Raw genomic sequence first — 24,118 nt, 5'->3', positions numbered from 1 at the left:
GGTAAGTCAAGGTATTGTAATACTGTACAGATTACTTTTTAGTTATTTTTTACATTATTTTTTAAGTTACTTGTTAAGTTACTTTTTCTACTCCGTTTGATATACCTAGATATCACACTGGGACATTTCTGAGAGAAAAGGTAGGTAAAATCAGTTTTGCAGAGTTGTAATTTTTCAGGTTTCCATGCAAATCAACTCCACACTTAAAAATTCAGAGAAAAACAGTCATTGGGTTCCTAGGCTTGTTAAACCATCAGCAGCACAAGAGCGGCCGGGTGCAGAGTGCTGAGGCCCAAATGTTATCCATTGGGGGATAGGGGGCCTACGGTTGGTGGCTGCTTACGAGCAGGCCACTGGGTTGTGGGAGCAAAGCTCCTGGTGTTAGGCTCAGGTCTAAGGGGGATCCGGTTTAGTACACAAAGTGCACCCACAGGGGCAGCTGGGTGCAGGGTGTTGTTTTGGCGTCGGGTGCCCTGTTATCAAAGAGGATTTTAGGTTTTGGTTTTCAGCTGCAGGCTCGGTCCAGAAAGACGTCCGGGAGGAACCAACAGCTGGACAAGTAAGTTGGAGGTCTTGGGGATGTAGGTGCACCTCGGGTTCTTTTTTTCAGGGCGCAGGGCGGCTGGATGCAGGGGTGTATTTTGAGGTCAGATTTCACCTTACCGGGCCACTCGCGGTTGGGGGGGGTCTCCATGCAGACGTTGCAGGTGACGTCAGGGAGTACTGGAGGGGTCAACCCACGGCGGACTCAGACTCTGGAGCCCTGGGGGACCTCGCTGGGATCTGTGCACCACTCTAATTAGGGCCGTAGGCGACGGGTGCAGTGGTGGTTCCAGGCATCTGATTTCTTTGTCCTCAGCAGGCTCGGAGTCTGTCTTGGGAGTTTCTTTTGAACAGAGCTGCTGTTCACAGGAGATCCGGTCTTTGTTGAAGGCAGTCAGTCCTCCCAGGGTTCTGGAGGTCGCAGGCTGCAGGACAAGGTGACTTTTGGCACAGGATCTCTTGATACTGCAGTTGGGCCGGTAGGGATGGGGCCAGATTAGTTGATCTCTAGTCTCCTCTGCTGGGCGTCTTCTTTCGTCCTTCTTCATAGGTTGCAGGAGTCTGTCTTCCTGATTCAGGGCTTCCCCCTAAATACTGTATTTAGGGGGCGCGTGGTCAGTAGCCTTAGGGTGACAACCCCCTTGGTGTGCTCACCCCACGTGGGGGAGTGAGCACAATCCCTAATCCTGATTGGGGAGTGCCTGCCATCTGCAAGATGGCGGGCACTGAAGAGTGGGCTTCACCTAGTCTTCCCCCTCCTGAGGGGTAGGGTTGGCAGAGGTGGGCACTCCTTCTAGGCTGGCTAATTTTTCCCACCTGTCTTCCCTCCGAAACGGAGGGGAGACAGGAAGGGGGCCTACTCCTGATAGCAGCAGAGGCTGGGGGTCACATTACAAAGGCTGCAAGGCCTTTGAAGCTCTCCTACCACAGATGGCTCTTCCTGGCTTGGAGGAGGTGGGAACACCTCTGTCCAGGAAAGGTTTTGTTTCTGGGCTCAGGGAGCGAAGGCTCCTCCCCCAGTGGTCCAGAAACATCTCTCGTGGTGGCTAGCTGGTGTGTACCAGTTAGGGAACTCACCAGAGGCTGGTCGTTTTTCAGGGGGCATCTTTAAGATGCTCTCTGAGTGCAGTTTTCATTAAATCCCACACTGGCATCAGTGTGGGATTAATGTGCTGAGAAGTGCCAGGGAATACCAAACTTCCCAGTTTTCAGGAAAGCCATTATGGTGCTGTGGAGTTCGTAATGACAATCTCCCAGTACCATATACTGTCAATGGCATTACTGCACTTACAATGTCCAAGAATTGGCTTAGACACTGTAGGGGTACAGGGCTCATGCACCTGTACCCTCACCACTGGTATAGTGCACTCTGCTAGTGGGGGGGCTGACCTATGCCAGGGCAGTTGGTTGTAGGCATGGTACACGTGTTGGTGGGCCCTGGGCCCGAGCATTCCACTCTTTGCCAATCCACTCTACACCATATTATGACACTTTTCTCCATTATGTGCCACTTAACTTTACTCCACGCCACTCTACGACACTCCACACCTCCACTGTACATAACTCCACTGTAAGTCACTCCACAACACTCTACTTTGTACCACTGTACACCACTCCACATTATTTTTATTTATTTTAAAAGTTTTATATAGCGCTAGCTTGACCCGTAGGTATCAGAGCGCTTTACATACATACTGTAAAGAAAAACAGACGGAAATTGCATTACATAGTAGGCAGTAAGGAAGCCAAAACCAGGGATAAAAAAAATACAGCATGGAAGATAAGGTGGTTAACACAGTCAGGTAGCCAACTATCCTTGAATGTCAAGAGAGAGGAGTAAACTCTGATATTATAAGTATAGGTTAGTTGACGTTGGTCAGGAAAGTATTTGTTAACCTCTTCAGCGCTGCGCGGATTCCCGCGCGGTGCTGAAAGTTCTGAGCGCGGGCGGGGTCATGACGGAACGGTTCCGTCATAAGCACAGCCCAACCGACGTGCATGACGGAACCGTTCCGTCATCGGCGTCGAAGAGGTTAAGGAGATGGATTTTCAGGTCCCTTTTGAAACAGGAGAAGGAGGGGTTGCATCTGAGGACTATAGGGAGAGCATTCCACATCCTGGGAGCGTTGCCAGAGAACGATCGGTATTGTGTGGTTTTCTTTTTCAGTTTCGGATGAATAAGGAGGAGTGAGTTGGAGCTTCTCAGCGATCTGGATTGACCTGCTCTTACCAGTTTGTTGTTCAGGTAGTTAAGGGCCGGAGAGTGAAGGGTTTTGTGTGTGATGCAGGCCAGTTTGTAAATACACCTCCCTTCCATGGGAAGCCAGTTGAGGGAGTTGAGAGCTGGAGTGATGTGATCAAATCTTTTTACTCCAGATACGAGTCGAGCGGCCATGTTCAACACTGTCTTTAGAGGGGCTAGGTGAGCTTTTTGAGTCCCTGTTAGGATGGCGTTCCCGTAGTCGATTTTAGAGAGCACTAGGGATTGGACTACTGTCTTGAGGTCATCATGGGGAAGAAAAGGTTTCAATTTCTTGAGGTGTTTTAGAGAGAAAAGAGCACTTTTTGCAGAGTTTTTGATGTGGGCTTCCAAAGATAAGTTCTTGTCAAGGGTGATGCCTAGAGACTTAACTGAGTCGGATAGGACGATGGGGCAGTTTAGGGCGACCAGATTCTTGAGCCACTCTTGGATTGGACAATGGTTGCTTTTTGGAGAGAATAGGATTAGTTCTGTTTTATCTGGATTGAGTTTTAAGTGGTTAGCGTTGAACCAAGTTTGGATCTCCGTTAGAGTGGCATTGAGGTGTTGGATGTCACTGGGAGACTTGATTTTGAAATAGATTTGGGTGTCATCAGCGTAAATGTGGTAATTCACTCCAGCTTTTTTCAAGATGATTTTGAGGGGCTCCATGAAAAGATTGAAGAGGGCCGGTAAGAGGATCGAGCCTTGCGGGACCCCAAGTGTGACTTTTGTTGGCTTCGAGAGACAGGAGTTGATTTTAATTTGTTGCAAGCGGTGTTGAAGGAAGGAGGTGAACCATTTTAGTACTGTCATTGATGCCGGAGCGCTTCGACATGGTCTCCAGAAGCGCTGGAAGATTTACTGTGTCGAATGCCACTGATAGGTCAATAAGGATGAGTAGGCAGGCATCACCTTCATCTAAAGCCTTGTGAATATCGTCCGAGACGTTGAGCATAGCTGTTTCTGTGCTACAGCCTTTCCTGAATTCTGATTGAAAGGTGTCGAGGAGGTTTAACTCATCAATGTGTTTGTTGAGTTGGTGGAGAACGCATTTCTCCAATGTTTTTGCAAGGAATGGGAGGTTGGAGATAGGTCTGAGGTTGTTGAGATCATTAGGGTCGGCCCCTGGTTTTTTGAGAATGGGTATGATTTGTCCTAGTAGAAGGGATTCTGGGACACAGCCTGAGGTGAGAGAGGCGTTGATGATTTTAGTCCAGAAAGGGGAAATGGTGTGGTTAAGTTCTTTTATGAGTGTGGATGGGATGGGGTCCATAGTGTGGGAGGAAGGTTTTAGGTTAGAAATAATACTGAAAACTTCATTATCCGACATTAGCTCAAAGTCGGACCAATGTGCATTGTTTTTTAGCTGGAGGCAGACCTGATTGTCCTTGGAATGGACTCTTTCTGAATGATCAGGGGTGGTTAGAGTGAGGCAGATTAAGAGGGAAGGAGGGTTAGAGGTTTGGATGAAGGATTGATCAGTTTTCAAGACTTTATTAGTGAAGAAGGTGGCAATTTCTTCACAACGTTCATTGTTGGCTTTGATTTCTTGAGAGGGAGTGTAGTTAGTTTGGCTTTTGACAATGTTGAAGAGTTCTCTCGGTCTGCTTTTTGCCAGATCTAGTTGGCTGCGGAAGAAAGACGCCTTTTCACTCAAAATGTGTTTTTTTTGTATGCTTGCCGAGCAGATCTAAGTTGCGCTAGGTGTAAGGTCGAGGGGTTTAGTCTCCAAGACCTTTCCGTTTGTCTGAGTTGACGCCTTTCCTCATTCAGAACCACGTTAAACCAGGGTTTAGATTTGGTTCGCCTCAAGTGTTTGAGTTTGAGAGGAGCTACTTGGTCTAGAACCTCTGTCATTTTTGAGTTAAAGTGTGTAGTGAGGTCATCGGCCGTCGATGACTGGGGTTGTCAGTGAGATAATCGGTGGAGACCGGTTGTGTCTGTGGAAGTGGGACATCGGCGGGGGAGTGCCGTGGTAGTAGGGGGGAGAGAAACCACTGGATTGGAGATGACGTTGGACATGGGGGACGTAAGGGTCGGGGAAAAGGGTCTGTATTGGAGGAAGAGGTAGTTTGTGAGGGAGGGTTTAGATTATCACGGGTCGAGCGGAGAGTGCCTGTGAGGATTTCGGTTACGGGAGGGAAGAGGTTAGAGTCCGAGCTGTCAAGATCTAGATCGGTCTTGTGGTGTTTGTTAATTGTGAGTTTGTTGTTCCTAGTGTGCTCAGTAGATGTAATAGTTGTGGGTGTTTGGCGTCGGAGAGTAATGATAGGGGTAGTGTGATTATAGTGAGTGATGGTGGATGTCCATGAGTTGGAGAGAGGTTCTTCAGGGCAGGGAGATGGGATCAGTTCCACGTTATTAGTAAGGGTGATGGTGGGTTGGGGAGATATGGTTTGACGGCTCAGTTGAGTTAACAAGGAAAGAAGTGTGGGGAAGTGGCGGTCAAAAGTGGTGAGGTGCAGGTCGGTGGCCTGTATGAGAATGGTTCCAGTTCTGTAGATGGAGATGGTGAGTTCCCCTTTGAAGGTCGGGGAGCTGGAAGTGGAGATTTTTTCACCATAGGGAATGATTACTGACTTGGCGACTTGAAGGTGAAGAGAGAAGGTGTTTTTCCATTTAGCCGGGTTGATTAGTGTAGAAAATGAAGTTAGTTTTCGTGTTGCCGTTGGTCGCTGTGTGGAAGTTATCTACAATGAGTGTTTCCGGGTGTTGTTTTAGAATACTATGCTTGAAGTTCTTTTTTGCATTACTGGTCATTTTGTCTGGGTAGTTAATGGACCAGGAGTTTGGTCCGTAGCGCATAAGATTTCCGGGTGGTGTAAGGTGGGCGCATGGTTAAACTGTAGAATTTCCGAGATACAATCAGGACTCAGGCCGAAGAAGAAATACCGAGGCACAGTCCGGAATCAAGCATAAGGCAGGGAGGTAGTTATCATACAATTTTATGCAGTATATACACTAAACTTTAAAGTGCCATATTAAGTGCAGTGTAAAACCTTACTAGCAGTGTATCTCCTAAATCACAAGAGGTCAGGGCCCCACCAACCATGTATTTACAGTATCTGCTGTGCCTTCAGGGGGGTGAGGGTGCAGTGCAGGCCTCTCAAGCCTGGGCGAGAACCTCAAGCGAACTCCAGGTCCGCACCTGGACCAAGTCTCGTCGTGCACTCCAGCCAGCCGAGCCCTCACCCATCGGCAGTGCCACCTGGGCCACACTCGAAAACAAAGGCCCAGTCTCACCATGAGCCGCAGTCACCACCATCGATCCAGGGATGCGGCGAAAACCAACGACCTGCAGGGGCACCTCTCCTGTCCCTTCTTGAAGCGCCCCAGCCACTGGCAGTGAGTCCTCATTCAGATAGGTTCCCCAGCATGGGTCGAATGTTCCGGTATCGGCTCGGGGGTCCAATGTACGGGATACAAGGCCAAACAAGGATTACAGCTTGCTTGAGCAATCCTCAGCCTCGGAGCTCCCTCTTGGAGCTCCTCACCGTCTGGCGGTCATGGTGGATGACATTTACTCCATTACATCAAAGAGGGAAGGGCCCTCAGCAGGCGTCCGTTGCTTCGCCTCAGACTGTCGGTTTATCTTCTGCTGCGTCGGCATTAGTGTGAGCAAACTTTGACAATTTAGCCAGGATAGATTGCCTGGATCCCTTATTGGTAGCCATGGCGCCAAAATCACAGTTAATGATGCCGGCCAATAAAGAATACGAAGCTGCGCTGAAACAAGGGTGGTCGTCGCCCCACACAAATCAGACCCAAGAAGCATGACTTTCAGCACAAATCCACACTGGGCCCAGCTGTTCAATATGGGGGGGAAACTCTCGGTCCGCGCCACTGACCGGTTCCGGGCAATGATTATGCGTCTGTGTCTGGTGCGCAGGAAAAGATCACCTCGTCTACACCTCACTGGGGCAACATAGTGCCAGGAACAAGCAGTCAAATTCAAAGGCCACTGTAGGAATAGAAACCTCTCGCCGCAGGCCCCGGTGTCCCAAAAGAAACTTCCAATATGGCCGGGAACCCAATGGTGTGGGAACTCTTCTGGTGGTGCCCAAATAGCCCTCGGCGCTAGCCATCCATTGCACACTCGGTGCCAGGCTCAACTGGGGTAGACCCTCCGCTCTCACCTCTGTTGTATGCGCAGGGGGTCTTAGCAGAGGCTTTTTTTGGTAGCAAATGTGCAACTCCTTCTCCTCTTCCCACCGCGTGTGAAGAAACCGCACTTTTAATCGTGTCACCTCTCCTGCGTTGTTCCCTCCTGCAGTCGCCTTTTCACGCTCTGGAGGAAGTTCCTACTTCAGCAAACAGGGATAAGCGTGATAATGCCACTCTACGCCACTCCATGCCAGTCAGTGCCACTGTACAACACTTTACTTCCCTCAATGCCTCTCCATGACACTCTACTACACTCCACGGTCCACTATTCCACTCTATACCCCTCCACTCTACGACACTTTACTTTACTCAATGCTATGGCTATGCCTCTCCCCTCTTCTACACTCCACTCTACAACATTCTTTTTCAATTTGACACTCTATGCCCCTCCACTCTATAACACTTTACTCTGCTCTAAGGCCCCCCACTCTGTCATGCCACTCTACTCCATGCCCTCTACGCCACTTCACTCCTTTCTGTGCCTCTACACCATGACACTCCACAACACACTATGCATCTCCACTGTACTACACTCATGCCACTTTACTCCATTCTATGACACTCTACTCTGACACTTTACAGTACTCCACGCTGCCATCCCACTACGATGCTCCACTCCACACCCCTCCACTCTACGTCACTCCACTCTGACACTCTACCCCACTCTGACACTCTACACCACTCCGCTTTGAGACTACACCACGCAACTCTAGGCCACTCTTTTCCACTTTCCGTCACTCCACTCTGTGCCACTTTACTCCACAGCACTTGATGCTGCGCCCCATCACTCTACGACACTTGATGCTACGCCCCCCTCTATTCCCCTCTGCTACACTCCATGACACTCTATGCCCCTACACTCCATGACACTATATGCTCCTACACTCTATGACCCTATACTATACTACACTACACTCTATGACATTCTGCCCCTCTGCTCTGCTACACTGTATGTTCCACTCTATGATACTCTATGTCCCTTCACTTTATGGCTCTCTACTGCACTCTATGACCCTACAGTACACTCTTATGGCACTCAATGCCCCTCTGCTCTACTATACTCTATGGTGCTCTGTGCTTCGAGACTCTATTCCCTGAGACTCTACTTTATTCCCCAAGAATCTACTGTACTCCACAACACTCCACTCTACTACACACTACTGTACTCCACTCCTCTCCATGCTACTCTGCAACACTCTACTATACTCCACTCTATGCCAATCCACAACCTTCCACTTCACTCTGACACTCTATTTCACTCCACTATATGCCACGAACTTTTAGCTATGCTGAAAAGTATTGAAGCTGGTGTACAATGTGGCTAAAACTCGCTGGCAAAGCCAATAGCTATTGCATATGCGAGAGCGATTGACTTTGCCAGTTTCTTTTTATTTCAGCTCTTAACCGATGTGCTTATCTTTTCTTACAGCTTCCTTACTCAGTGTTGCTCCTCCCCTTACTCAAGTGGTTTTCCTGAATTGCATAAGTAATCTACTTTACAGTTGTAGCCCTGTGCATGTCTCTTACTTGTGGCTATCTAGAGTACTTTTGGCAGAGGCCTTAGTTTCTAATTTTGTTCTTAGTTATTATTTCTTTTTTTTGCGAGCTCCATGTCCTTCTTCTGAAACCAATGACATTTCACCTGTCTGCTGCCATAACAGCATTAGTCATGCACTTCAAAGGTATCCATTTTTCCTCCATGCTTTCACTTTGATCGGACTCCTTTGTGTTATATGTCCAACCCACTAAGCATCCTTACAAACATAATCTTATCAGACCTTTGAGATGTTTGCTGGATTAGTTAAATATTTCCATTATTTGTGTCTTTTATTTACGTTTCACCTCTATGTTGAGTTATTATTTTTATTCCCCCCTCCTTTTTTTTCTCTTTTTACATTTTTCTTTGGGGGTTGGTTGTCACTGCTCTTTGTTCCCACCCAATACCCTTGGCCCCTCACCTGTCTCCCTGACCCCAATAGTTAAACATTAACTTTGGTCACACTGCTGAAATCCTCTTTATTTTCTTTTCATACTGCTGTGATTGGGCTCCTTTGTGATTGCGTTGGTTCACCTTGCATTCTTATAAACATGATCTTGACATATCTGAAGATCGATTGCTGCGTTTGTTTACATCACTTCTTAGCAGCACTGTTGGGACAGAAAGTCTTCTGCATGTCTCTGGGTAGCATGCTTGAATGAATTAGTACATTTCTAAAGCGCACAGCTGCTGCGAGAGTGGCCCAGTGCTAGGCAAAGGGGCAAAAGAACGTCAACCGCCCTACAGTGTGAACAAATGTGTTTACAGTTGTTTTCGAAATATGTTTTTTTTCTGGGATGCATCTGAGTGGAAGAGGGAGCTCGTTCCATTACTTTGCTGCCAAAACAGAGTAGGTGGACCTGCCCAACTTCTTCCGTTTGGTGTAGGGAGTGGCCAGCAACCGGACAGACTGTGAACGCAAAGGTCTAGTTGGACAGTATTCAAAAATCCTGTTTGACAGGTATTTGGGGCCAGCCTTGTAAAACGCAGAGTGTACCACAGTCCGTGCTTTTAAAAATTATCATTTCTTTCCCACTGGTAGCCAGTGCAATCAATCGGTTACGTTAGTGGGAGATCGAGGCATCTTTGCGAAGTTTAAACAAAAGCCCTTTCGCCATATACGGAACCATTTGCAGTCGCTGTATTAGATAGTCTGGGACTCCCAAGTAAAGAATGTTGGCATAGTCCAATCTGGAAAGGTTCAATGCCTAGACTAATGTTTTCTGGGCTTCCCAGGGCAAGAGGTTAAGGAATCTTCCTAACATCCTGAGTATCCAACAAGCAATTTTAACTACGGCTAAGATCCAAAATTTGAAGGATAGATGTGTGCCCAAATGCACCCCTAAGTTCTTATACAACAAAAAACATTGGTTCTTGTGGAACATACAAAAGTACTTGATAATAATTAAGCACAATGGCTAATAATGCTAGTAAAGGATGTTAAGAGAAGCTCATACAAAAACACAATCCGGAAACCAAATACTGTTAGCACAGAATCATAGCTGTATTCTGAAAACACATATAAACAAGCATTTGCAATGCAATAGGTCTCGCAGTTACACGAGTTTAAGCTATTGGCATTGTAAATGACAATGCCTTTTATTTGTTTTTAAAACAAAAATAAAAGGCATTGTTATTTGCAATGTCAATAGCTTAAACCAGCGTAAATGCGAGACCTATTGCATTGCAAATGCTTGTTAAATGTAAAATGAAAGCCGAGACATGGGCTTCATTTCTGGTCGGCAGACGCTGGGGTGCGTGTTAATACCTCACTCCTATTACGTACGGGCTGTAGAAATATTGGAGATTCCAGATTGAACCCTGACAACCTCTGGGGAATGATAAATTACCAGGGCAATCAGATCAGAAATTACCAATCGCCCCCCATTAATACCTCATTTCTCTCTTGAGTTCCGGTATTCCGTTTAGACCCCTAACTAACCAGCCCCTCTGCAATTAAGACGTCATTCATTACGTGTTCAGTGACAACGAGGCATATGATCCCATTTATCTCTATAATCGTGGAATTGACTGATATTTCAGCATTTTGGCACGGTGTTCGATTATGGTGCTTCTTTTGATGATTTTGGGGATGCAAAATACTACCCATCCACCTCTTCAAATAACTATTCTCTGATTTCGATCTCTTCTGAGTCCATTTCCCAAATGACTAGTTCCGCAGTGCTCTGATGCTGTTGGCAGTGCTCTGACTTGGAAGCTGTGACTGAGGCACAAGGGTGTCTTCACCTTCGGTCCCTGGGAAGGACGGGAGCGCGTGCCGCTTGTTTCCCATCCCGTCCTAATTTCCATGACATTACGCTATTCATTTGGGAAATATGAAAAACTGTGTTTTTTATTCAATTCTTTCGATTTATTCTACACGGTGAGGGGCTCTCGGCGCCAGGTAGCGTGATTGGGATTCAATGCGGTCCGGCGCAGAGCGATATTGGGAGCAGAGAGCCGCCAGTTTCTCAGTTAAGGATAAGGTACAAGGCGTGGGGACGCCATATTACAGCTTTGCTTCTCCTGTTATTTGTGCACTATTTCACGACCTGCAGTTTCCATGAATAAAATATTAAATGCACAGGGAAAACAAGCGCTCGCCATTGCGGGAAGGCAGCCGCTTGTTTATATTTGCATTGCGCTTTCACTTTAAGTAAAAGCACGATGCAAAAATAAACACGCGGCTGAGTGAAAACAGATGGCCCCCTAAAGATAAGAAATTGCTTTGCGACAGCCGCAAAGCACACAATCTTGTCCGGATGGGCCGGACGCAAATGGCAAAGGGCGGCAACAAAAAAAAACTAATTTCCAATGGCAGGCCACCGTTAAGCATAAACGGTGACGCCAACCAATGAAAAAGAGGGGCGGGGTTTCAAGTCCCCTTCTGAAATCTCCTCATTAACAATATGTCTCGCCGAGTGAGCATTGCATGCGCTGCAACGCTAGGCGAGACCTAAAGAGTGACCAGTCTCCCAAGTGAAAACCGAACCAACACACTTTGAGTGACAAAAATATGACCTACAACGTGGTTTCCCAGTACAAGGAAACAACCATTATAAATTAAACTATGATTCAACAGTTTTGTTATTTTACGATTGGAAATGGTTTGTTTTTTATATAAGCCGATGACGTTTCAACCCCACTGTTAATGGGTGGGGGGGGGGGGGGGGGAGAATCATCATGACCTGACCGTGAGGGACACCTGTAAAATATGTACAGCAACCAGGCCTTTAAAGCTGAAACTTTAGCAAGAAAACGCTTCCTTTTTCTGATCACTATACTGTTAAAATCAAATGATATGATCAGGCTTCACTCGTCAATTTGATGGCGATACATAAATAAATTACCAAAGTCTGATCCTTTCTCTGATCTTAGCCTGTCAAGCTACAAAACGTGATGGACTTTTGCTGTTTACTTACCAGATGAAAAAAAAAAAATCTACCCCATTATATTTTATCTAAAAAATGAAATTAAAAAAAGGTATTCCTATCTAATATTATTGTAGTCTTTTCTTAAATAACTTAATTTGAGTGACGAAAGGCCCATACTGTCTTAAGCAATTTTTTTCTTATAATTAATACGACTGTTTCATGGCAACATAAAACAATAAAACACATAATATACCTTTTGAAATAAAAGCAATTCTAGACCTTGCAAATTTTGACACAAAGTTTATTTTGTGTTGCCCTTGTTATATTAAGAGAAACATGTGTTTTCTTATCTATTTTTTTTTTTTTTTTTTTTTTTTTTAAACCGTTTATTGCAGTCTTCAAATATATACAAGTATGGGCCTACAACCTTCCGGCCGGCCGCTAGAGTGACAGGAGAATATGACATACATACAAAAAAGGCTCTTGGCGTTGCAGAGAGGTAAATCAGGAGGTATCAACGACATGGGCCACATAACTCCGAGCCCGCAATACGGTTTCATTTTATAAGAACACAACAACACACAAAAACCACACCCGCAAGGCAACCCGCAATCCGAAGTGACAGCACGTGCTCCGTAAGTGGGGGACCCCAACCATCCACAAGAATCTAAAGAGGGGAACGGGAAGAGAGCAGGGACTGGGGGACCCTGTGCCCGGGGCCGGGGGAGGGGGTCAACTAGGGGGACGGAGCTGGCGAGGCCGCCGGCAGCAGCGGCGGCTCACAAATACCCCCGCGGTAGGCGTTCCAGGGGCCCCAAACTTTCACCCACGCCCCAGGCTTACCTCTCGCCACGTACACCACCTTTTCTCGGAACATGCACCAATCCATGTGCTCTTTCCAGGCCGACACCGCCGGGGGCCTCTCGGACCCCCACAGCTGCGCGATGTCACGCTTAGCTACCATATATCCCAGAGTCACCCATCGTGTCTGCGGAACCGAGTAGTCAGTTGGTTCCCACACATTCAGCAAGCATCTCCTCGCTTCAGGCAACAGCGCGACACGCGTAACCACTCGCAGGACCTCATGCACACCACGCCAGAATCGCTCCACCTTCGGGCACTCCCACAGAATATGCAAAAAAGTCGCCAAAGCACCACACCCACGCTTACACAGCCCATCCTCGGCATAGCCCATACGCAGAAGCCTTGGCCCCGTCATGTAAACCCGGTGGAGGATCTTTAGCTGGACGAAGCGAAGGCGAGCCGGTATGGCCACCTCCTTCGGAGAGGCCACCGCGGAAATCCAGTCCTCGTCGTCCAACTCCAGCCCATCGGCAACCCAGGCCTCGCGGAGGCCAGTCAGCAAGCCCGAGCGATCATTAATCAGTTTTTTATATATGAGGGAGATCGTGCTGTCCGGAACATGGCCATCCAGCACTCTATCCTCCAGGGGGGATGACTCCGGAATGGAGGCGACGTCTGGGAAGACGGAGCCCAGTGCGTGGCGGACCTGCAGGTACCGATAGTATTCGCTGCCCTGCAGCTGAAACTCCGTCTGCAGCATCTCGAATGTTTTAAATCCCCCCCTCGTCCAGAGGTCCCCCACTGTACTGATGCCGATCGTGTCCCACTTCTCGAAGCCCTTCGAGGTCCACAGGGAGCCCAACCTCTCGGACGCATACAGCGGTGACGCCCGGGTCAAACGGTCCTTCCACCCCATAGCTGCGTTAGCCGCGTGCCATACTCGCACCATGACACGCGTAGGTCCCGTCAGGCGGGGGTCGGGCGCGCCAGAGTAGAGCGCTCGATTGTAGTCGCCACCAGGCAGGAGCATCTTGTCCATTTCAAATGCCGGGTTCAAGGCGGGCCCGTAAAGGCCATGATTAATTGCAGCTAGCTGGGAGGCCCAGTAATACCGTTTAATATCCGGGAGGGCAACCCCCCCGTCGTACCACGGGAGCGTCAACTTCGCCAAGGCAATACGCGGCCTCCCGTCCCAGAACAAGCGACGCTGTAGACTCTCCACCTCACGGAAGTAGCGCGCCGGGACCAAGTCCATAGTGTTCTGGAGAGCGTACAGGAAGCGTGGCAGCGACATCATCTTAAACAATGCCGCCCGGCCAAGCGGCGAAAGCGGCAGGCGCCGCCAACGCGCGACGTCCTCCTTCAAGCGCTGGAGGGGGGGAAGCAAATTCCGCTCGTAGCGGGCCTCCGGGTCCAGAGTGATATAGATACCCAGGTACCGGAACCCCTGAGATGCAATCTGGATCGGACAGTCCCGCGGGAGGACGGGAGCCTCCCCGGAAAGCACATACACACATGATTTAGCCCAGTTGATGACAAGGCCTGAGTTGCGACCGAATGAACGCAAAACATCAACCAGGACAATCAGTGATTTACGCGGGGAGGCGAGGTACAAAAGGATATCGTCAGCGTATAGGGACACGCGGTCCTCATACTCGGGGGTCCAACGGAGACCACGGATGGAAGGGTGCCACCGCAGCCACTCCGCCAGGGGTTCCAAGGCCAGTGCAAACAGGAGAGGCGACAAGGGGCAACCCTGTCGCGTGCCTCGTCCCAGCGCGAATGGGGCCGAGACTCGCCCATTCACCACCACCTGCGCCAATGGGCCCGAATACAACAATTTGACCCAGCTGATGAATCCCGGTCCAAATCCAAATTTCGCCAGCATCGCCCAAATGTATGGCCACTCGAGTGTATCAAACGCCATGGTGGCGTCTAGGGACGCCAAGATGGCCGGCTCCCGCACAAACGGAACACGCGCGAGCACCCCGTGCAGGCGCCGCAGATTAAGGGCCGTGTTGCGATGGGGTATAAAGCCGGACTGGTCTTGGTGGACCAGATCGCCCACCACACCGACCAGCCGGTTGGCGAGCACCTTGGCGAGGATTTTGGGCTCCGCATTCAAGAGCGAGATAGGCCTATAGGATGTGACCCGTTCTCGGGGTCTCCCCTCCTTGTGGATCACTACGATTGTAGCCAGACGCTGGTCCGGCGGGAGGGAGCCCCGCGAGTGGGCCGCCAGGAACATCGGGCGAAGGTGGGGTGCCAGCACATCCGGTCGCAGCTTATACAGCTCGATAGGGATGCCGTTTGGGCCCATGGCCTTGCCAGATGCGACCGAGCGTATGGCGAGGGCAATTTCATCCGAGGTGGGAGCAGCCTCCAACGACTCCCTGTCCTCCACCGAAAGGGAGGGCAGCGCGATGTCCCGAAGCAGGGCATGGGAATCCTCCTCCGAGCAGGGAGAAACCGGGGAATACACCTCGCGGAAGTAATCCGCGAAGCAAGAGACCATGTCTTCTGGCTCGGTGACACGTACACCATCCATTCTCTCGATCAGCGGGACCACACGATTCGCTCTCTCCTTTTTATCCAACCACGCAATCAATTTACCAACCTTATCACCCACATCATACAGTCGCCCCTGTTGCTCTCTGCTGAGGCCCCTGGCCGCCTCCGTGACGAGGGCCCTATAGGCCGCCTGCTTAAGGTGTAGAACATGTAGTGTGGCATCCGTCACCCCACTCCCCAGGTCACCCTCTAGTTCAGTAATTTCGGCTTCCACCCGGGTCACCTCCTCCTGTTCGCGCCTCCGGGCATGGGAGATAGAGGAGAGGGCCTCCCCTCTAAGAACTGTCTTGAAGGCCTCCCACAGGGAGATAGCCGAGGGGACAGACCCCACATTCTCCTCAAAGTACCGCTGCAAGGATTTAATCAAGTCGGTACGAATAGTGGGGTCGCGCAGGTACCATGCATTGATTGGGGCTACCCTACCCTCCCCCCTCGGGAAGACATCAAAATGCAACAGGAGCGGGGAGTGATCTGAAATACCCCGAGCCAGATGGCGCACCTCTCCCACTCTCCCAGCATAGGCCGCAGGGACAAGGACATGATCAAGTCGCGAGAGGCTACCATGGGCACCCGAATGAAAGGTGTACTGCAGCTGCGCGGGATGTTTTAGTCGCCAGCAGTCTACCAATCCCAATGTATCTAAGAGGCCGGGCAGCCACGCCTGTGCCCGGGGGAGGTCCCTAGGGGGGTAACGATCCATAGTCCCAGAAGCCACCGCATTGAAGTCTCCCCCAACCACCAGAAGCCCCCCCGGGAGGTCAAGGAGGAGGCGCCCCAGGTCCGCAAAAGTGGTAGATTGTAACCCCGGTGGGACGTACACTGATACAAAAACGACTACTTTGCCCTCCATTCTCCCCACCAAGACCGTGTAGCGTCCCCTCTCATCATGGCGCACCTCATCTATTTCCAGCGGGAGCGAGTTCTTAACCATGATGCCCACCCCCGCGAGCCTGACGTGAAGCCCGAGTGGGCCACCAAGCGATAGCCCCGCCGATTCATGGCATAAAAGGAATTACCAATAAGGTGTGTCTCCTGCAGAAAGACCACATCTGGAAAAATTCGTTTCAGATACTGCAGGACCACACCTCGCTTAATCCTATCCCCCAGTCCATTAACGTTCCACGACAACAGAGTCAAGTCCCTACCCCCCATCACAAACAGAAGCCATCATTTGTCCCCCCAAGAGCACCTCAAAAACACCAACACAGTAAAGGGTTTGCCTTGCGGTAAAAACGAACAACACCCCCCCCCAACCCACCCGTCCCAACAGAACTCCCCCCTCCCTGCACCCCTGCATGAGCCCAGACAGCCCCCCCAAAGTGCAGTGTGCCTGTCGCCCCATAGATGAAAAAACTAACTAGTCCCCCAGAGGAGGAGGGAAAGCCCCCAAGGAACCCCGCACGACCTCCACAGGAGGGGAACATACACGAGCAGTCAATGATAACAGTAATATTGTCCCGAGCAAGGCCTACTATTTGTCCCTCAGTCCTGATCCGGCGGGCCCTCCCCACCAACCGCACCCCCCCCCACCCCCCTGACCCTGATCCCCGGGCAAAGTGTCCAACCAGTCCCCGGCCGCCTCGGGACGATCAAAAAAGTGCGTGCGGCCATCCACCTCTACCCTCCGCTTAGCTGGAAAAAGCATTGCGTACTTAAGGTTCAGGTCCCGTAAGCGACGTTTAACTCCGAGAAAACTCAGTCTCTGCTTTTGGACCGCCGGAGTAAAATCAGGGTAGAAATTGACGTCCATGTTGTCGAGTCTGACCGGTCCTTGTAGCCTAGAAGTCTGTAGGATAGCGTCCCTGTCCCGAAAATTGAAAATCCGGGCAATGAGAGGCCTCGGCGGGGCTCCGACCTTAGGTCTTCCCCCGGGGACCCTGTGGGCACGTTCCACCGCAAAGAGTTTACTCAGCCCCCGGGGCTGGAGATGGGTGAGAATCAAGTCCTCCACAAACAGATCCGCCGCCTCCTCCTCTCGTCCCTCCGGCACCCCAAGAATGCGGACATTGTTCCTCCGGGCCCGACCCTCGGAATCCTCCAGTCGACGATCCATCAGGGCGCTCGCCTGGCCAAGCCGGCGCACCTCCTTTTGGAGGGCCACCACGTCCGTAGTGAGGCCCGAGGTAGTGTGGACCAAAGAGTCGACCCGGTCATTTGTTTTGGACAAATCGGCCCTTACCAGGCCCACATCCACGAGGACCGAGTCTATCTTCTGCGCCAGAGTGTCAAAGCGCTGGTCCACCGAGGCCTTCATCTCGGCGATGGCGCCCATGACGTCTCGGAGGGTCAGATCCGCGGGCAGAGCAGGAGCATCAGTCGGGCCCGCAGGGGACGTACTCGGTGCCTCAGGAGATCCCTTCTGGAGGGTGTAGCGGTCCATGTTGTTGGACTGATGGGCCGTGCCACGGCGGGTCGATTTCACCTTTGCCCGGTCGCCATCTTGCTTTGTGGACATGGTTGCAGTCCCCAAATCATGCCAATCTCCTCGAAAGGGCCGACAAACCAGTTCACGGGCTCCGGGGGGGGGGGGCGACTACAGGTCCGCAGGCCGAATCACAGACAGCGGGTCGGCCGGGCACCCGGGCAAGGCCACACCACCGCACACCGCCCCGCAACCCTACCTCGCCCGTCAGCAAGGAGGGCGCAAAAGCGAAAGTGAAAGTGCGGGGTACGCGAGTCGCCCAGCCTTGCCCGCCGCTGTTGTTCACTTTGTCTCCGGATCGCCCCACTACTCCAATCCGGGGGGCCGGCGTGGAGAAGGCCGCAAACCTCAATCGGTGCTCCCGCCGGTGTCCGAGGTCCGATTTGGAAACGGAAAACGGGTGTCACCTCAGCTCGGGCTCACAAACACACTCCCCTCATCTAGGACAGGATATAGTCAGGATTAATGCAGGAGGTCGCGGAGGTCCTCGGGAGCCTCGCACCTACGCGGCCATCTTGGTTGCGCGCTAGGCTCCTCGATCTCTTATCTATTTTTGAATGCTAACAGGCTGTTTGCTACACTTACCAATATTTATACTTTAGAGCACACAGAGAGGCAACATAATATATTACAAAAATGCACAAATGCACAGTAGGTGACTCAATCCAAACTCTTCAGTAATGTGAGATATGTTCCTTTTAATGGATTCTTGAATCATTCATGGCGTAAGATGATCGAACAAAGCAGCAAAAATTACAGCCAACGCGTTTCGCCCCAATGGAGCTTCCTCAGGGCAGTTACTAGAATCCTCCAATCTTATGGTGATCACTGGCGTAACTGGATCACTATATTTTATACTTAACGCCAATATGTAGTCTCTCTTCCGAAACGTACTTCATTATGGGCTCCAGTACGGCTGGTGGCGGGCTGAGAAGCACGGCGTCGTACTGGAGCCCATAATGAAGTAACTTTTAATACATGGAGAGTCACCTATCAAAGTGAACACGAGATAATTGAATTTGGATTACGACATATCGTTTGAGGATTCGATGCTTCTTAAGCAATTGAGGACTACTAATAGAAAGTGTGGGAGAAACTGAGGATTTTCTGTGATTACTACTGGTTTCGGAAGAGAGACTACATATTGGCGTTAAGTATAAAATATAGTGATCCAGTTAGTACCAGGTGGTACTTTAGACAGATGTCAGTGTGCAGTGCCAACAACAATTGTTTGGTGATTTAAATCTAATTGGCTTAATGCATACTAAACACTATGCTAATTAACAGCAGCTTCAATACTTTTCAACAGCCGACTGCGTACACATTCAACCAAGCTTACAGGCAAAGATTACAAGTGTTCTTAGCAGATTTAAAAGAAGTGTGAAAACAAGGAAACCGCATACGTAGATTATGTTGAAACACATCTCTTCTTTTGAAGGGGATAATCTAGCAAAAATATCGAGCCAGACCACTACCAAACAGGAAACCTTTCTCTTCTTGCCACATTCTAACTGAAACTACACATTTCACAGTTCTATAATGTACATGGCAGTACACAGACTATTCATCTTCCATTAGTGTGAAATCCTCTTTTCACAGGCCGTACTATGACATTTTGTCCCTGACAGACCGTATGCCCCTTATGGCAACCAGAGTAGCAAAACATTTTGATTAAAAAAAAAAAACTCCTTTTCTTAAAATGTTAATTGTAACAACGTCTTAATTTACAACCCTTTAATTACAAGGTTACAAATGTAACATTTTTCTTGCTAATAGATTGCTTTCAGAGAAATGTAGCTGTTGCCCACAAAGACTTGTAAGTGACAGCATTTCAACTCTTCACTTCTTTCTATGCAAATGTTGACAGCTAGTGGACTTTGCTCCCTCACACCCTTCCTTCCTCTTTTAGTTGGGTGCACCTCCTTTTCCCTGCTCTCACCATCTCTTATTACACCTGCTCGCCCTCCATGCAAACTCTTATTAGCGTTGCCAGGACCTAAATACTTTTTTTTTTAAATCTTATTTTCTTACATTTCATTAAAAAACACATGCCTCTACTAAAGCATCCCTTGTCCTACATACAACCCTTTTTTTTTTATATGTCAAAAGAAGTTGTATGGTAGGGAAGCCTTCATTATAGTCCTTTCTATCTAAGTAATGCAAACGAAAAAGTTAAGGATCTTTTGCTATCGAGCGTTTATTTTACAGAGTAAATAAACTGGACTGCGTTTTCTTTCTAGCTGTGCAATTAATATGTTTACATTGCAACTTTACTATATTGTAAGTTTACAACTTAAACCAGACTTATTCGCTTTGCCAATGCTTGTTTAATTGTCTTTTTCAAGATGGGCGTCCACCATATTGGAACAGTAACATTAAAAAAATGTCTTCATCATCATAACACATGCATGTGTGCAATTATGTCATCATGCTTGGGTTGCCATACTGTGATAACGCTCATGTATTCCTTGTCATGCTGGGCATTGATGTTTTCTTTTTTTTTTTGCCAATCTTCTTAGCATAATCGAAAATCGCTGCCAAAGCCAAAAGGTGGGACCTATTGGCTTGACTTATGTTTGTTTTCTAAGCTGAATCACTTTTTTGAAATCAGTTTGCTTGGGTTAACTGCAGGAAAGTCCAGGAGGTAGGAGACTTACATGGTGATGACCATAAGGAGCAAAATCCTCAAGTACTGTTTTCGTGCCGTTCTGAGCCTTCAGTCTCCACCGCAGCCGAGGTTCCAGGCAACCGAGGGCGTACATGACACCAACCTTCCATTGCTGCGGAAGGTTTGGACTTGGAGTACCATGGAAGGCAATTGTTCCATGGATGTTAATATGGAAAACCCCAATTTTCAAAATGCTGGTGTGGAAGAGCCTCTTAACCAGAACCTTGGTGAAGAAGACATCCATTCACAGAATTGTGGCGCAACAAGAGCTGGGTCAGGGGAGACTGTAATCGAAGAGGGGTCCTCAAAGATCATCTTTCCCAGTGCCAACGAAGTCTTCTACAATCCTGTCCAGGAGTTTAACAGGGACCTGACGTAAGTGATGGGTATGTTTTTATAGCTGTAGTAACTGTGCTGCGCACTTTGGCTGGAGGTTCACCTTGTAATAGCAATCCATGCGTTTCCTTTCCTTCTGTCTGCCCATGAATCTGTCAGGCTAATTCTTTTCCCTAAATACCCCTGGTGGCATATGTACTCCTGCTCCCTTCATAGTTAAAACATTCGGTAAGTCCCACCAGTCTCACCCTTCAAGTACACTTCATTCATATCCTCTTATCAGCGCATTTTGTGCACCATGGTTTGATCTAAGCTCTACCTTTATTCTTTCCAGGTGTGCTGTGGTCACAGAGTTTGCTCGGATGCAGCTTGCAAAAAAAGGGATTGAAGGTGAGATAGCTGAACCCCATTCATTTCTGTTGAAGATGTCTTCTCCCTTTCCATGTGCAGCTTCTAACCTTCAGTATCACCTGTGATCCGAATAAAAGGGCTTGCAGACATCTCTGCTGTTGCAACATTGCTGTTTCAGTATCCTACAACCTGACATGCAGCACCCCAAGCTATTCCAGCACTAGGAACCTCACACCATTCTACCACAAGGACCCAACTGTCCGCAGATGCACTCAATTCTGACTTGCAGTGTCCTCTTCTGTTGTATACTCTAAAATACGCACACATAGAGCGGACACACAGCCTCCCGAGCATTGGCACCAAATGTTCTGCTGGTGAATGTTAGTCATAGGCTTGAGCACATTCTAGTACTGCTGAAATGTTATCTGTGTATTGTTCACGATGCCAGGTAAATGCACAGTAGCAAAATAGAGGATAGGAGGGCCAACCTGAAGAGCATGTTGACCCCCCCCCCCCGTGCTAGGGTCGGCACAGAGAGGTCCTTTTATGCTCCCCTTCTCTGTTTAGTTGATTTAGGCCACTGTGGACTTCCCTCCTCTGACCTGCATTGAGGACGTACTCTTTCACTTTTAAAATAAAGCTAGCCTAACAAATCTTTTAGTGTGTGTGTGTGTCGCTGTGTCTCGCCTGCGGCCTGACTCAGATGTTTACACCTATGAGGCTGATAAAATGAGGGTTGTTGAGCTGGGAGATACCAACACTTGTTAATCACAGCATTCAAGTACCCAGGGAGTTTTGATCCCAAAAGTTACACTGGTGAGATCTTCTTTCTCTTCACTCTCCAGTTTCCATCCCAGGAGAGGAGCCACTGTCCAGGGTGGTGGTGGATCTTGGTGAGACTCCCAAAAAAGACCAAGAGGCTACCCTTGAAGAAAAGTTGCCATTCACTACAGTTGGGGAAAAATGTGAGGTACGGTTCTAAGAGCATTGGTTCCTGAATGAAGTCAAAATCCATTTGATGCTGCACCTGGGTACGTGCTCTGCTTAAAGTAGGGGTGATAGATGGAGTACATTATATCCACTCATTAATTGTACAGAGGAGAGTTCCTGCTTGTATCCAGGGACATTATTCACAACACTCACATACACGCTTCCTCTCCATTTCCCCCAATTAAGCACTGGGCCAATTACCTGGTTATTGGACACTTGGAACCCAAAGGAAAGTGGGCGGATAATTGTGGTTGAAGAGATATTTAGGGGAAGGCGAATCACCACATGCCGCATTTGGACTACTCAAGTAGTAACCACAGTACACAGCCTAAGACCATGCATTTTTTTTTAATGTATTTGAAATGTTTTATAAAGCGCGAACAAGACCCACATGGGTATTGAAGCGCTGTACATAGTTGGCGAAAGCAAGGGTACTTCAATAGATAACCAGTTTAGTTGCAGACGGTCGGGCTCACACTAAATGGGTATTTGGCAAGTGCTTTAAATTGGCAAGGGCTGTCAGGTGTTGAGTAAATTTGAAAGGCAGAGTATCAGCACTTCTCAGTAGCAAACAGGTATTACTGGTGGTGCATGCTGGCACAGCTGTATTTCAATTTCAAGCACAGTATGTGATTTATGCATTTGCAATTCTTTTCTTTGGCACTAGATGCTTAATTGAGTGACTTGGTCAGTATCTTTCCAATTCCAGCCCCATTGGCGCAGGCTTCACGTTATTGGCAAAAGCCTGAATATTAATATTGTCGAACAAGTTACTAATCTGATGTGCTAGACGGCATATCGATGTTCTCTTCAATGCACCACCAGGCAGGAGGGGGGGGGGCGCAAAATGTGGTTTCTAAAGAACTGCAGCTTTTGTTGTGTTTATAATCATGATGATCTCGTATTCACCTTTCCATGCTCCCTCTGTAGGAAGGCCTACGGATCTTAGAGGGTTTGGCCGCGTCTGGCCTCCGCTCCATCCGCTTCGCCAAGGAGGTGCCAGGTGTTCACAGCATCATTGCCAATGACTTTTCTTCCAAGGCTGTGGATCTCATCAGCAGGAATGTGCGGTTCAATGGTGTGGAACACCTGGTAACCCCAAGCCTCTCCGACGCCAGGTAGGGCACTGCTTCACTTGTGGAGTGCGAAGTTTAGATGATCATATATGATGCATGTTCCAGTTCCATGGGACTGTTCATTATCCCTCTCAATACCCTGTGGCTTATGAAATTCCTTACTATGTCTTGCCATGATATCCTTGATGTGTTTTAATTCTCCCTCTGGAAGCTCTGACTGTACCATCCTGTGAATTGCCAATAGGTGTAGCTGTTCATAGCTGCTCCTTCCATGATGGTAGTTATACCTCATTCACTGTCACACCTTGATCCCAGTTACAGCTGACTCCGTGTGAGTGGGACATGATTTAGTGGCGCTGTTGTAGGAGTATTGCATCCTCTAAGGCAATAGTCAGATCTACGGCAACACCTTGCGACCAGAAGGGTTATTCTGCGCAATACAAAAGTATTTATTATAAGTCTGAGTTCTACAATGACTGGCCAGTGGATGTCACTGCTACAGAATTAAATGCTCCCTCTTAGGTCAGAACATACTGACAGTGGGCAGTAGGTGTCACCGTTGCACCTGTGTCTCGTCTACAGAGGGTGTATGTTGCTCCTTGCAATGGTTGCTTAGCAGCACTTGTTTGCTCCTGGCAAATCCCCCTGTCTCCAGATCTTGGCGCAGTTAGGTGACCCTTAGTTACTACATTTGGTTTCTATTATCTGCAGGATGCTGATGTACGGGCACAGAGAGACCAAGGAACGCTTTGATGTCATTGACCTGGATCCCTACGGTAGCCCCTCCGTCTTTCTGGATGCAGCTGTACAGGCGGTCAATGACGGAGGTGGGTGTTGATGGCCTGAACCTCTAACTGGGGGAGGTTATGGGCTCCAGACTCAAGTGGCCATCATTGTGGAATTAGATATAATTCCAAAATATAAAGTAAGAAAACCATTTTGAAAATAAATGAAGAAAACTAAAGTTAGAAAACTAAAAGATAGAAAAAAATCAGGGAGTCTGAAAAAATCAAATGTTAAACACTTACGATGGGGAAAGT

General features: G+C 48.7%; 1 protein-coding gene across 4 annotated transcripts in view; it reads left to right on the top strand.

The window, feature by feature from the left end:
- The window catches only part of TRMT1 (tRNA methyltransferase 1), a 68,489-nt gene that overhangs the window by 2,294 nt on the left and 42,077 nt on the right, over window positions 1-24,118 (top strand). For 3 of the 4 annotated variants that reach the window (XR_014960501.1, XM_085600698.1, XM_085600700.1), the window contains exons 2-6: window positions 20,289-20,700; window positions 20,996-21,051; window positions 21,858-21,982; window positions 22,933-23,120; window positions 23,790-23,905. Coding sequence is in view for 3 of the 4 variants with exons in the window: in XM_085600698.1 (XP_085456824.1) it covers window positions 20,315-20,700; window positions 20,996-21,051; window positions 21,858-21,982; window positions 22,933-23,120; window positions 23,790-23,905 (871 nt within the window). In the remaining variant the exon portion in view is untranslated. Of the gene's footprint in view, window positions 1-20,176; window positions 20,701-20,995; window positions 21,052-21,857; window positions 21,983-22,932; window positions 23,121-23,789; window positions 23,906-24,118 lie in introns of all 4 variants that reach the window. The other variant, XM_085600699.1, reaches the window with a different exon arrangement.

This window comes from Triturus cristatus, chromosome 4_2 (assembly GCF_964204655.1).
Source record: "Triturus cristatus chromosome 4_2, aTriCri1.1, whole genome shotgun sequence".
In the NCBI taxonomy this organism is placed as follows: Eukaryota; Metazoa; Chordata; class Amphibia; order Caudata; family Salamandridae; genus Triturus; species Triturus cristatus.
This window is presented reverse-complemented; position numbering and strand designations above follow the sequence as displayed.